The sequence below is a fragment of the Microtus oregoni genome, unplaced genomic scaffold, assembly GCF_018167655.1.
Source record: "Microtus oregoni isolate MIOR12 unplaced genomic scaffold, Mior012 000021F_ref0000039, whole genome shotgun sequence".
Classification (NCBI taxonomy): Eukaryota; Metazoa; Chordata; class Mammalia; order Rodentia; family Cricetidae; genus Microtus; species Microtus oregoni.
The window spans coordinates 24,827,004-24,843,038 of record NW_024543080.1 but is presented as its reverse complement, the minus strand read 5'-3'; the positions used below and the strand labels follow the sequence as shown (position 1 = coordinate 24,843,038).

The 16,035-nt window shown below is 35.7% G+C and overlaps 1 protein-coding gene across 1 annotated transcript; it reads left to right on the top strand.

The window, feature by feature from the left end:
• Window positions 1-205: 205 nt before the first annotated feature.
• On the top strand, window positions 206-652 carry LOC121460942 (60S ribosomal protein L27a-like). The gene has a single exon (XM_041671641.1). The coding sequence runs from the start codon at window positions 206-208 to the stop codon at window positions 650-652; it is 447 nt and encodes a 148-aa protein (XP_041527575.1).
• The last annotated feature ends 15,383 nt before the right edge of the window (window positions 653-16,035 follow it).

Here is a 16,035-nt window from a genome sequence, read left to right as displayed (position 1 = left end):
ATGGCCTACCAGTAAGGATCCAACTGGCAACTTGCATCTTTCTCCTCTGGCGGCTCCATGGAATCTCTTAACACCGCCTTCTTTCTCCCAGCATAGCACTAATTCTAGATGTAAGAGCTAGCTAGCAATACATTTAAGTGATTGGCCAAGCAGTGATTTAAATAATATAGTTCCTCCTCCTCCCTCTTTCCTTTCTGCCACCGCCATGCCATCCAGACTGAGGAAGACCCGGAAACTCCGGGGCCATGTGAGCCAGGGCCATGGCCGCATCGGTAAACACCACAAGCATCCGGGAGGACGCGGGAATGCTGGAGGCATGCATCATCACAGGATCAACTTCGACAAATATCATCCAGGTTACTTCGGGAAAGTTGGGATGAGGCATTACCACTTAAAGAGGAACCAGAGCTTCTGCCCAACTGTCAACCTGGATAAACTGTGGACGCTGGTCAGTGAGCAGACCCGGGTCAACGCTGACAAGAACAAAACTGGAGTTGCTCCCATCATTGATGTCGTGCGATCGGGCTACTACAAAGTTCTGGGGAAGGGAAAGCTCCCTAAGCAGCCTGTCATCGTGAAAGCCAAATTTTTCAGCAGAAGAGCTGAAGAGAAGATAAAAGGTGTTGGAGGTGCCTGTGTTCTGGTGGCTTGAAGCCACTCAGGGAGGCCAATTAAATGCTAACACTTTAAAAAAAATAATAATATAGTTTCTGTATGATTATTTCAGAGCTGAGCAGCTGGGAACAAACAAGCGGCCTCTTTACAACACCCAATAGTATTTACAATTCAATGCTGTTCTTCAGCATGTTATTTAAGCCCTCTAAAAACCAGACATCATAGGGCTGAAGTTAAAACAAAAGATTTACATTATTTTTGCAAAGTAATACTTCTATTGTAGAAACATTGGCATGTGCATGTCCATCTCAGTCAATATTTATATTTATTTTTAGTTCACCTACTATAGCTGATACCTACAGGATCTCAACAAAAGCCTCTACTGCTCGGAAACCTACACACCATCTGCTCTATTTTCTTTTTTTGTGAATTTTGAAGGCTTTGTATTCTTATTTGCTAACTTTTCTGACCACATACTTTATTTCTTTTCCCTTTGTTTTTTCCTACTTGTATCAGTCTTGAAAAGATGCATGCTTAACCCAAAGGTAACCCATTGTTGGTAGCCTGGGGAACGTTTTTCAGCAAACTCTTGACTACATGCTGGTCTTGTCAACCCTAATCACATTGACACTTACTGTCATTTTCAATGATATTACAGGTCATTGTCTTGGGTCAAATCGATTATAAATCTTGACAGCAAGATGACTATTCATTTGCAGAAAGAATCTCTAGATAGACATCTGCTGATGAATATCTCAAACATCACCAATGAACTCTATCTTTAAAAAAGGAAATCAAATGAAAGGAAAGGAAAGAAAAGAAAAGAAAAGAAAAGAAAGGAAGGAAAGAACATAAAGAGGATCATGAAGAAATATTTTCCAGATATCAACCTTGGGTCTCCACAGATATGTACACATCTGTAGACACATCTGTAATCACATATGAATGTGAATATATATTAATAGGAGAATAAAGAAATGTTTTTCCAGATTTCCATATGTTTGAAGTCAAAACAGTAAAGCAATGGTGAATTAATTCAGCAGAGCCCTTAGAGTGCAGCAAGTGAGAACAGAGTTTTAGGAGTGAGGAGTTGGAATTTGCAAGCTATAATATCAGAAAATAATGAAGTTAGAAGGGAAACTGCTATAGAAATCTGTACTGTGTTTCCTTGAGCCTTGCTAAACAGTGATCTTGCACACTCCTGAAATTAACTACTTGAAAAGTTCAGAAAAAGAATGACAAAGAAATTCTGGGAATAAAGGATCCATCTACGGCAGGGTGAGGTTAGAAACTGAGCCAGAAATGGTCAACCCCTAAGACTTGTGCCTGCTATCTCATAGAGATAGAGCTTCCTATAATATTAATCTAGCTACCACTAAAGTAGAGGTTAGACCTCTAATGCTAGTTTTCTGTTGCTGCTAGAGATTAGGTCTTAAATAGGACACACTGATTCTCTGTAGAGACCTGATGTAAAACATTAAATCCTTAGGCTGTTTGGTTCTTCGTGAGTCATTTGACTTTGGCTTGCAGGTGGGCTCCTTTTCTCTGTGACCTTGAAGAGATTCTTGCTTCTTTCTGTACGTCTATGGTTTTACTCTTGTTGTCGAAATGCCCTTTTTTTTTCTAAGAGAACATTGGACAGATTGGATTAGAATGCAACTTCAGGACCTTTCAATTTAATCTCTTCATTAGAAGTCTCATCTCCAGCATAGTAACTTTCTAAGGTACTTGAATTGAAGGAATAATACATAAATTTGAGGAGACATGTCATCCTAAAAATAATCTCTAAAGTCATTGAGTTAATTTTTGATAAAATTAAATGAACCAGAAAATGTTAAATACACTTTAAGGAGAACAAAAAGTTCACAAATTGGATAATGTAACATCCCTCATGTCTAGTGATTGTTTAAAGTATACTAGATATGCAAATAATCTGGGAAAGTGGCCTAGAGCAAAAAGACAGGACATGAAAGAAGCAGAACAATGGAGATGATGATCGACTTTTAAAAAGAGACTTTAATCAGTATTTTTTCAGTCTAACTTTAGGCTGACATAGCATCATAAAATTAACAAGACAAGAAATTATGTGTGAAGGTGTTTAGAACGGAAATTGTACAAGATATTAGATGAAAGTTTGCTAAGTGGAAATCACATAAATTGGGCATACATAGAATGAGAGGCTCCCAGATGCCCAAGCCAAGGTCCCCAGTTAGTTCCTTGGGCAGCTGAGGATAGGGAACCTGAAATGACCCTATCCTATAGCAATACTGACGAATATCTTGCATATCATCATAGAACCTTCATCTGGTGATGGATGGAGATAGAGACAGAGACCCACACTGGAGCACTGGACTGAGCTCCCAAGGTCCCAATGAGGAGCAGAAGGAGGGAGAACATGAGCAAAGAAGTCGGGACCACGAGGGGTGCACCCACCCACTGAGACAGTGGAGCTGATCTATTGGGAGCTCACCAAGGCCAGCTGGACTGTGACTGAAAAAGCATGGGATAAAACTGGACTCTCTGAGCATGGCGAACAATGAGGGCTAATGAGAAGCCAAGGACATTGGCACGGGGTTTTGATCCTACGTAATGTGCTGGCTTTGTGGGAGCCTAGCCAGTTTGGATGTTCACCTTCCTAGAAATGGATGGAGAGGGGAGGACCTAGGACTTACCACAGGGCAGGGAATGAACCCTGACTGCTCTTTGGACTGGAGAGGGAGGGGGAGAGGAGTGGGGGGTGGGGGAGAAGGGTGGGAGGAGGGGGAGGGAAATGGGAGGCTGGGAGGATGTGGAAACTTGTTTTTTTTTCTCCTTTTCTCAATAAAAAAACGGAAAAAAATATTTAAATATGTAAATAGCCTAAAGTTTAAATTATACAAGGCAGTACATAAAAAATTGATACATAAATATAGAGAATCATTCTGACAACTGCTGTTAAACATCATATGACCAATAAACACTGGAATCCTGGAACACTGGACCATTAGAATAATATCCAAAATCACAAAGTGAATTGCTAAAGAATATTAAAGACACCCAATACTGAGTTTTTCGGATATGATTAAAACATAACAGACAGATAAGTAAAGGATACCGAAACAAGTGAAACAACAAACCTTATAAGTGAGAAGAAAATCTAATCACAGGGAAAGAAAATGATATAGATATGCAGATGAATGCAGATGAGAATCGGTGCCTGCAGTAAGACACTTCAATAAAATGAAAGCGAGGTAAAGGAGGGAAGAATGTTAGAAAGGTACAAACAGTCATATGCATAAAGTGCCACAATGAATCTCGTTACTTTTATATTAGCTAAAAGTTATTAAAACTCCCTCAAAGAGGAACTAGGAATAACAGTAAGAACTAGCTAGGTGTTATGGTAAGTACTGGGAATTTGCTAAGGCTTTTCTTTGTGTAATTTAATCCCAGAAGTGGTGATTGATGTAGTCAATTTAGAAAGGAAAATCTCATGTTTCAAAGGGGTTCAACCTTTAAATTCTACTGATGCTTGTAGTGACAGATGTGATTGGAACCCTGACATACATGTTTTAAATTAAGGATAGGATGTACAGTGGAAGCATGAAGCAACACAAACATTTCTTTCATTGAGTTCCTTCAAAGAATGGTCACATCAGCAGAAAGTAGCTAAGTCATGGTGAAAGTATATTTTTAAGAAGAGAATTACAACCATATCAGATAAAATAGAGCTTAGATAATGAATATTACAAACTAGAACAATATTATTACAATAATAAAAATTAGAAAGAATGGATTAAATATGTTTAGATCAGTAAATATCTAGCAATAGTGTTAAACAACATAGAGGGAAAAACAAAGGAGATAAAGAGGAATAAACCTATTAAAATATTCTTGCTTTAAAAATATGAAATACACATTTTCAAAATATCTTTCAGTAATAAGGACAATCCTCATTGGTAAGAATGAAAGATAGCTGAGCGTCATTAGTCATCAAGAATAGACTTATCTGTATAAGCAATTTTTTAAAAAATATAAGTATGAATACAGAGCAGAATGACTAAGTAGTAATAATGAATTTTTTCTTTAAAGACAAGTTTTAATACATTCAAAAGTATTAAAATTATGTATATAAGCATTTGTAAGTTAATACAGTTTAGTGTCATGATTGTTAAAGAACATTTAAAAAGGAAATTGGTAAATAGTTATCTTATATACAACACTTCTTGACTATGTATATATTCAAAAATATAAACATAATATATGCAAATGTATAGTATATATTAGAAGTAGTGTTGCAAACACAGCCAAACAAATTAGTACGTTCATCATCTTCTGAAGTTGGTAAAACTATAGGTAAAATCTATTGTACTAAAAAAATTATTTATAAATGTTTGTAATGAAAGACTGCTGGCAAAATGTTGTTAATCCTATATATTTGGGTGTCTCTCAATCCAAAATGATAGATGGGACTGTCAAAGAGAAAGAAAGATCAGTGTGTCTTGGGGGTATGATATTGACTGTACTTATCACAACCATCAATGAACATAATTATAATCATGCTACATTTGGTATATATTGTTTCATGAATTTGTCTCAACCACTCAATCTTATAAGCAACCATTTTCTGAACGTTTACAGGAAATGCAGCTACCACAAAGCAGAGAGAGATGAGTCTTTTACATGGCCCAGTATTGCCAAAACATCATGGTATCACTCAACTGCCAAATCTACCCTCTATCTCAAATAAACATGTGGAAAATGACATAAAAGTTTTCTTCATTGACTTTTTGGAGAGTAATCTCCTTTACCTCATCTTCTTACTAAAATTCAATTAGACACATTCATAATCTTTGTATGACAAAAATCCACAAAATGTTATTGAGATAGTTTCTTTTTGAATATTAGAAGATGGCAAGGCAGAGGAATCGAGTGATAATAGTCATAGAGAATCTAAATACAGTTTCTTACAGTTTCTAAGGACAACTAAGGAACAATTCTTCTATTTATTTAAAGAGAACTAAAATAATAGTTTCTACCAGCAAGGTTATCTACTACAGTCTGAGTGATCCAGTCTGTGTGGGGTTATTGCTCCATTAGGAGGCCAATGGATGTTAGTAGTTGACTTTGACATGTGAAAAAAGACCTACTGGGTAGTCAGAGATGTAAAAACAGCACCATATCAGAAACTGTAAAGAGCACCTGTCATGCTAAAATGAAGACAGGAGTTAATAAGAAAATACTAACTTGTAATTAGACAATTTTATTTGAAGCACGCATTCCTGGAAGTTTCCCTATCTACTATTAGCACCATAGGCTGAGGATCAAACTTTCATTTGTCTTGTTGGGACATTTAAGATTAAAATAAAATCGGAGCCGGGCGATGGTGGCGCACGCCTTTAATCCCAGCACTCGGGAGGCAGAGGCAGGTGGATCTCTGTGAGTTCGAGACCAGCCTGGTCTACAGAGCTAGTTCCAGGACAGGCTCCAAAGCCACAGAAAAACCCCGTCTCGAAAAAACAACAACAACAAAAAAAAACCCCAAAAAAACCAAAAAAATAAATAAATAAAATAGGTTTGGCTCTCAAATGCCATGTCAATTGCAGTATTCATTCAATGTATATCCAATGGTTTCCCAAACCTAAGGAGTTCTCAAATAGTTCATTATTTCATGATCAAAATCTCCACAATACCTCAAAGTATTCCAAACAGACTCAAATCAGTAGTGAACTATGTAAAAATAAAGAAAAAAGTTCATAATTCAAGGTAAAATATCCCTTTTCTTATTCCTTTCCTTCCATCTTTTTTTTTCTTGTTGTTTTTCAATGATAGGGTTTCTCTGTGTAGCCCTTGCTTTACTGGAATTCACTCTTGTAGACCAGAAATTCAGAGATGTACTTTTCAAATGTTAGGATTATAGGCATACATAACTATTTCCTAACATTTAATTTCTTTCTTTTCTTTATTTCTCTCATTTGGGGAGAGGGGAGGAATTTAAGATAAGGTTTCTCTGTATAACCCAGTTGTCCTAAAACTCACCTGTAGACCAGGCTGTCCTTAAATTCACAGATCCACATATCTATGTCTCCTGAATGCTGGGATTAAAGGTGTATATCACTGCTGCAAGACAAAACATCCTTGTTCATAAGAAGTGTAACAGGAGGAGTAGGCCCCCTTGTTCCATCCTGCCCGGCTAGCTTACAACACCCAAAATAATCACACAAAAATTGTATTAATTAAATCTCTGCCTGACCCATTAGCTCTAGCTTCTTATTGGCTAACTCTCACATCTTGATTCAGCCCATTTCTATTAAATCTGTGTATCACCACGTGACTGTGGCTTACCAGCAAGATTCTAACCTACGTCCTCTCAGACAGGAACTTCATGGCGTCAGTCTCAGGCAGTAGCTTCATGGCATCTGCCACACTGCCCTTCTTCCCAGCATTCTGTTCTCTTTTCCATGCCTATCTAAGTTCTGCCCTATCAAAAGGCCAAGGCAGTTTCTTTATTCAACCAATGAGAGCAACACATAGACAGAAGAAATTCCTACACCAAAGAAGAGTAGTAGGGCCATTGGAAGGAGAGTTCAGATACAATTGAATCAAAAACACAGGTCAAACATTGAATCTGAAACTCTCATGTCCTGGACCTGGCGCTGAGGTTACGGTAGACCCTGACTTTTAGCATGGTTGTGTGCAGCATATATGACCACTCTTGGACTGTTTTCTGGTTTGACCTTTAGCTTTTTCTGGCAGGGTTTCCATGTTCTTGGCATCACTAACATTCTGGACTCTCAGTTTCGCCTCCAGCTGCATTCTCGCTGCTGTACTTGCACACCTTCCCTCACCCTGTCTGGGATCATTTTCCAGTCACACAATGTTTGCCCTCTCACCCTTTCCTTCAAAGGGTCAGCGGAAATCTCTAAAGCTGTATTCTGTGTTTCTGCTGTAGTAAATAACAGGAACATTGACAAGTTGTGTCACCTTCACAAGCTGCACATGGGTCCAGTTGAACCACAGCTTCTATCACAGCCTTCAATGGCCTAACACTGGGAAAACATTCCTGAGAAAGTGATTTATTTTGGAGACCTGATGAAACAAGGATGCCAAAGCTGCCTTTTAAATGCAGTGTTTTTTCATTGAATTAATATTTTCTACATTTGAGTATATAATTTGTACAGTCTTATGTATTAGAGGGATGCCTTGAAAGGACAGCCTTCTAATAGCCCACACTTTTTAAAATGCTCAGTTACCTTCCAACATTGATACAGACTGGGGTCCAATCTTCAAAAACATAGACAATAGATAATGTAGTTTTTAAACTACAGCAATGATGTAACTTTTATCAGCATTAATATGAAGATTCATATCCTAAATATTAGTATCTAGAGAGTAGTCTTAGACTACTTGTTGTGCTTTACAAATATTGTAAAGTAATGGTCCTGACTTGTGTGTGCCTGGGCATGTGTGTGGGTGTGTGTGTGTGTGTTTTCACATGTTTCTATTTTAAATTTTATGATTTACATATATTAAATGAAAGGCACAGGATCACACTTATATAAAAATTAAGTCTGTGATATTTTCTACAAGCTTTGTTCAAGAGATCCATACTCCCCAGACTAAAGAATTTATGGTGGAACATGAAGTGTGACTAGATATTTGTGTTAGTGGGGAGGTTGAGGTACATAGATAACAGCAAACAGAATATCATACTCAAATTTTAATTAAAAAAATATGATGAAAAATACGTAACTTTAAAGACCAATAAAAGCTAGGGCAAAAATAGTTTAGAATACAGAATTTGTGAAAGAGAAGTAGTTCATGAGCTAGAAAATTAGACAGAAAACCTGGAAAGAAAATAAAAACTGGGTGATAAGTGGTTTATCTAGACACAACGGAGAACTCAAGAGTTTTCATCAAAGAGTAAAATACTCAAAAGGACATCCTATGCTGGAGAAACAGACAACTGCAACTTGAGATGGAAGGCATTACATTCTTCTTGGGTAACATTCTTAAGGACAAAGAAGAAGCCGTCTAGATTGTAGAATACTAGAGAGCTTCTTCTACTTTCATAAATGTGTGCAGGCTTGAAAAGGAATCTTGCAGGGCTAGGCTAGAGAGTAACGGCTACAGAATAAAGGAACTGTAAGTGTTAGCAATGTTAAATATTTGTTAAGGGTTTTTTTTGTTTTGTTTTGTTTTTTTAAACAAACAAAGTGATTTTTCCTAGGGATTGACATCTGATTACTTGGTAAGGAACATATGTCTCATGCCTAGAGAAATAAACCTGTGACTCAGTTACCCTAAATGTATTCAAAATGATTAATCAAAAATGAACGTGTGATATAAGAAGAAATAATTAGCTATTTGGGTATATGTAACAGAAGAAAGAGGAGTCTAACTTTTATTATACTTTAATTTGAAGTAGGAAAATGTTGTGAACCTTACTTTAGCCATTTCTGTCATAACTAAGAAAGTGAATTGGTTTTGTTACCTAGTTTGTGACTGCATGCAGTTAGTTATAATTTTTAAAATGTCCTATGTGATATATTTAGTAGAGAATGTCAAATTTATTCGATGTCAGATTTCAGTTATATTTTATTTGTTTATTTGAATATTTATATAATTAAATATTAAAACATATAAAGGTATATGGCAAAACTCAAAATAGCATTATTTATAATAGAGGAAATAATAATCTTTACAAGATAGATCCAATATGTTTAACACCACAAATAATAAAAATGTATTTTGAATGTGTGTTTCTAAAATTCTTGTGCTGGAAGTGTAGAAATGAGATGAAATCACTAATTTTAACAATTTAAAGTCACATCCTAGTGAGTTAGAGAAGCATCTCAGACATGAAAAGCAAGAAATTTATTTTTATGTATTTAATCAAGAGCCCCCTCTCCAGCCTTTATATTAAGCCTGTCTAAACATTAGATCAAAAACATTTTCCCCAAAGCAGAGCAACCTTTTGGATGTGATATTTGCATTCCATGGGAGATTAGTGCAGAAGCCTTGGGATTTTTCTGAGCATTTTGTAAAGACTGTTTTGAAGGGCCCAGTGTGCATCACTGTATTTCAGGTGACATATTTCACACTCTCTCATGAATTAAATATCACATTACGCCCACATAATTAAATATCCCAAATATGCCCACATTGTAACAATGCTTTCCCTGAAGCCACTTGGTGAACAGTTCACCCAGTAGTCAGAAAGAAAACAGGAGAAATGTGTCACGATATCAAAATTAATGATGTCCTTTACCTCCCGAGAGAGTATAACAAGGCTTGCCCTCCTCATAACACTGGAAAGTATCTGTTATGGTATTCTGTCAGCATTATTCACTAAACAGTAATGAATAAAGAGTAATGAGATAGAAATGTACTCTGTCTCAATGACAATGGATGTATTGAAACAATGGCAATGAGAGTCTGAAAAATGTATCTTTCACTTTTATTCAAGTTTACAAAACATCAAAGCTGAATTCACAGGGCAGCAAGCAAAAAATCAGTTTGAATTGTATGTTTTAGATTATTTTATTGTATTACTACTAAGAGTATAAAACATAAAAATAATATTCAATCTTAGTATAATATTTCATTTTGTTCTTAAGGCTAGGCAGAATAGGAATTTCACTGGTGTGTCATTTAGAGTTATAATCTTAAAAGTTTTTCTTATTGAACTGTATATCAAATAGAAAAATGCAAATGTTTCATATGTGTTAATTTCCATGTCCCCATTTCTTTGCTTAAGAACCAAGAGTAGATCAACCATGAAAAGCCACTGGTAGGATTAATATTTAACAAGGAAAGTTAAGTGAGGGCAAACATAAAGAATGGCAAGTTTTGAGTTCATTCATTTTTCATTTCTGTGGAGTTGTACTGTTTGGTAATCACATGCAAGTACATTACTTTGTTATTCATTTAAAGATAAACAGATGGTAGAATCATGAACTACATATTTTATCATATTAATTTTCTCTTATATAATAAAGTTTTTCTTAAACTAAAATGTGAAATGAAAATTTTTTTCTGGTAATGAAGACTGGCTTGAAGTGTATATAATCTATGTACACACACAAAAAAATCACTTGACAATTATACTCATTTATAATGTTCAGTTATAAGCAAAATTTATTTGAGTACTTCAATAAGATTCTGATACGCAAAAGAGCAAAAAGCATCTATGAAATTTGAACTTGAATAAGCAGCTTCGACTTTAGTTAAAAAAAATGTATTTGTTCCTTTCTTAGCATAACTTCCCCAAAAGAGAGTAGTTGCTTCATGTTCCACTGTCATTCCTAGTAACTGTTTTCTTACTCCCAGTAACTACAATAGAGGATGTATTTGCATGAATAAAGTATGTACAAAAGAAATTAGTATTTATCTTTGGGGAACCATGAACGATTTAATTTCAATATACTCATTGAACAATGGTATTAATCTCTTTATGGCAATTTTGTCTTCAGTATTCTTGTTATAGGATATCAAAAGGCAAAAGGAAGAAAACAAACAAAATCTATATAATTGTTCTTAACTCTTGAAAGGATATTGAGGTATGCAGTTAGCCTTAAAACATAAAGATCCTGAAATGAAGGCACAGACTGTGGTTCTATCCCCATAATAGATAGATTTTGTACTATGGAGAAGGCAGGGTGGCTTGATAATAAGAAACATGCTACTGTGTAGATGTCTGTGTCCCAGAAAGAAAACTTGTACATTCCTATCCCCAAGAAGGCAGCATCATGAGACAGTACATAAAAAAGACAGATCACCAAATGCTTTTATTGCAGGGCTTCATTTGAGACAGTATCTTGTATGGTCTTTCTCAGCCTGAAAGTTAATAAAAGATGATAGAAAACATGCTAAAACAAATAACACTAATACGAATACAAATACCTACACACATAGCAAAATAAAAAATAAAATAAGATAAGTAACAAAGATATTTATAATATTTGGGGGGAGAGAAATAGAGGGAGTGACATAGATGAGAGAGAGAAAGAGAGAGAGAGAGAGAGAGAGAGAGAGAGAGAGAGAGATATTCTGACTATTGTCTCCTTTCCCAAACACTTTTGGAATTCCCCACATTTTTCCTCCCATTGTAATCTCTACCCTTTCTGTCTCTCCTTAGAAAAGAAACTGGCATCTAAATAATAATCAAAATAAAATAAAAGAAAACATGAATGGAATAAAACGGATGAGAAGAAAAAGAGTCAAAGACAAAGGATAGAATTCACATGCAGATGTAGAGACGCACATGTTCATATAAATAGGAATACCCTAAAATTACAAAACTAGAAGCCATCATATATAAGCAAATGACCTGTAAGAAAACACATGTACAAATAAACACATATACATGCATGTGCAAGTGCACACACATACACACCTACACAACATACATACACACATGCATGCAGGCAGGCACACACACATATACACATATACACCTACATGCACACACACATATATACACATGCACACATTCACACATGCATACAAACATACATATGCACACACACATGGATGCACACGCACAACTTGTTCAAACCTTATGAGACAAAGAACCTCTGAAAGTAATCTTGAGTCCATTTTGTGTTTCCATCTAACACTGGGAATGAGGCCTGGCCTTAAGAGGGGTTTGAATACCCAGTGAGACTGTTTTGGAGAGAACTGGTTTTCCATTTATGAGTGGTTAACAATTGAACATAGCTGCTTGGTTAGGGAGGACTGTGTCCACTTCTCCTGTCAGTTCTAGAACCCCATTTGACATAGACCAGTACAGGCCCCTGCATGCTACCGCCGTCTCTCTGAGTTCATATGTGTGTCAGTTCTGAGGTGTTCAGAAAGCTTTATTTCCTTAGTGTGCATCATTCCGTTTGCCTCTTATGTTCTTTCTATCTCCTGTGCTGCAGGGCTCTGTAAGCCATGAAAGGAGAGAATTCTTGGAGATATATCTCTTAGAACTGACTGTTCTAACTTTAAGTTCTATATCTCTGTCTACACATTTCCACCTATGAGACTGTGTTTCTTTTCATTTACTGCAGAAGGAAGATTTTCTGATGATGGCTGAATAAAAACTGATCTATAAATATAGAACACTATGACCTGCTAGTAGTCAATTTAGCACACATATCTATAACAGAGCAGTAGTATTTGGTTTTCCCCTAGGTCCCTAGATTATCAGACCTCGAGTTCTTGCCCAACAGAGCACATGGAGTTGCTGTTTACTCTTCTCTTTTGGTAATGTGAAAAGGACCTTCAAGTATCATGAACACTAGCCTACAGGGATGAAGGCTTTAGGTAGGTGCCCACTCAACTTCGTCATGTGCAATGAGTTATGTAGATGTTGTCTTCAGCAGCTGTGCCTAATTGCCAGTTTGTTGCAAGAAACCAATAGCCTTGGTTGTTTTGGGGTTCCTAAAGTAAGGCACTAAGGGCAACAATTAATAAATAAGAACTCACAAAACTGATATGCTTTTATATAGCAAAAGAAACCATCCCTCTGACAGTGCAGGTGGCTACAAAACAGAAGAAGACTTTTGGCAGATACACACCATATAGAAGACTAATATCTAAAATATATGAAGAACAAGAAAAAAATCATCCTGAGTGAGGTAGCCCATAACCAGAAAGACAAATATGCTATGTACTCACTTTCATGTGGAGTTAACTGCTAAATCTTTGATAAGCATGCTACAATTCATATAATCACAGAGGTTAGGTATAGAATATGGGAATAGGGGGAGGGATGAATTTCCCTAGAGATAGCTATAGAATATACTTATAGAAAATTTATAGAATACAGGTATAGAAAAACTAGTTATAAATGAATGGGAGGGGCAAGGAACAAAGGATAAAATAGGGAGAGGGATGGAAAAAGGGAAGAAGAATGGAATACCAGAATAGACAGCAAAAACAAGATCATTTGACAAGTCACATGGAAAGTATTATAATAGAGGCATCCTAAAACCCATCCATGTACAAAGGCATTCTAAGTGCAATTGCCAAATAATGGGAAAGACAGACCCAAATGGACTTCTCTAGTCATCAAATGAAGTTTGTATGGCAGGGAACTGGCTGGTTATATTTGACTGAGTTTTCAACAACAACAATAACAACAACAACAACAACAACAACAACAAAAAAAAAACCTTTTCTAATGGAATCTGGGAAGGTTGGCATTTTTGTCTCACTTTCTTCATGTTACACACAATATTAATAATTAATGCAACTAAAACAACTTTAAAAGTTCCACACATGCTTCAGAAGGCTGCAGACAAGGTGAAGGAAGCATTATCTAATATTAAACTCCTCCTTCATATTTCCCACATGCTAATTAGGTAAGGATAGAGAGTTTATGCAACCAGAAAAAAGATAACACTCAAAGTTGTAGGTTGTAAACTGAACCAGAAACCGAATTTTTTATAGGAACATAGGTCCATTTTTAAAATACCCAACAATGGAAAATAAATGATCAAGGAAGAAGGTGATAAATATTAACAATTAGATAATCATACAAACACTTTAAATAATATAACTGTGGGAAAACATCATAATATAGTACACGTAAGTTATCTGACCAAAACCTTTAAAATAATGAAGTTTCTACACAAGATGAAATCTTTTGTATTAGGAACAGAACTGACTGAATATTTATATATAAATAACGGAGATTCACTAGAATAGCTTGTAGGCTATAATCTAGCTAATCCAACAATGGCTGTCTTCCTATGCAAAAGGAAAGAATTTGGTAGTCATTTTCATCCATGAGGCTGAATATGTCAGCAACTACAATTTTCTCTTGAAATTCTGCAGGATTTCAGAGAGCTGCTTGGGTTTGGTAAATGTCAGAATCCCAAAGAAAGAGCTTCTAGCGCTAGTGCAGGGTTACCTCATCAGCAGAGTGGATGACCTTGTCAGTGAGAGTTGAAAGCCACACAAAAAGGCAAGGCTTTCCTCTTCGATGTCATCTTAAAAATATCTTTGAGACTATAATATGATTACATAATTTCTCTCAGCTTTCCTTCTTCTATATCTTTCTCTTTTAGATTCATGATTTCCTTTTTTCATTAATTGTTGTTAGAGACATACATCATCCCTGAATACATAAATGCATTATCAGTCACTATATTATTATTACCTGTAGTGTGTTCAGATGGGCATTCACTGGATAGTATGGCCCATCTTTAAAGTGGGTCTTCTCACCTAAAATGATTCAATAAAAGAAATGCTTCACAGGCTTGACTAACTGCTTAAATTTTAGTGAATTCCATATCTAATCAAGATGATCCCAAGATTAGCTATGACACCCTTATATACACACTAAGATCATATTTAAATAAAAAGAATTACATACCAGGAATTGGAACATATGGTATAATGAGGGCTTTGATGGTATCTTCTGGCCTTAGGGTAGAGAATTCCACCTTTGTATCATATATAGTGATGCATTAGAATCTTTCAAAGAACATAGATATTAAGGTCTCAAAATTATTTTATATCTACTAGATATATGTAGTGTTATGAAGATGTAATTCAAGGATTTGTGTAGATAGACAGTATTTCAGTAAGAGAGATATGAGGCAAAATGAACTAAAAAGCTTTGCTAGTGTCTAAGAAGAAAGAGATGGGGTAAAATCTATAAATTAGTGACAACTTTGGAGGATGATTGAGTAAAGAGAGAAAGGGCTGATATTGCTTACAGAAACCTAGATATATATTATGAAACAATGATTGGAATTAGACTGTTCTAATTAATTCATCCCACAAGAATTGTAGGGGATGAAGAGGTAGGGAACATGAGAGGAGGTGCAAGGAATAAATGGAACATAGAAGTGATGTAATTATATTTTATTTCAAAATACACATAAATAAAAATTAATCAAAATTATACTGCAAGTGTCCAACTTGCAATAAATTTCATTTCATTCTTTTAGATCTTCATAATGTTTAAGTAGTTGTACAGATATAAACATTCTATACCAGAGCAGGCACGTAGCTAATTCATTTATTTTTATTTCAGGTATATGTATACATTCAAATTATTAATAAAATTAGAACTATTTCCTTTGAGGGCTACAAAGTGTTTTAGATTTACTTTAATTATGTATGTGTTTGTATGTTTGTTGTATGTGTACATAAGTGCCTACATCTACACAGGCCAGATGATATTGGATACTCTAGAGATCAAGTATAGGTGATCATGAGCTGACCCACCTGGGTTCTGGGGAGCAAATTTGAATCCTCTGCAAATCACCAAATAATATCTTTAGCCCCTACCATGTATAATAGCTCACATAATCCATCCTTCAGCATTTAACTATATAAGACAACACAACACCTGTTTTGATTTAATGTTTTTGATATAATGTCCCACCTTGTAGTTCTGGCTGGCCTGAAGCCGTTATCCCTCTTCCTTCTTTCTTCCTGCCT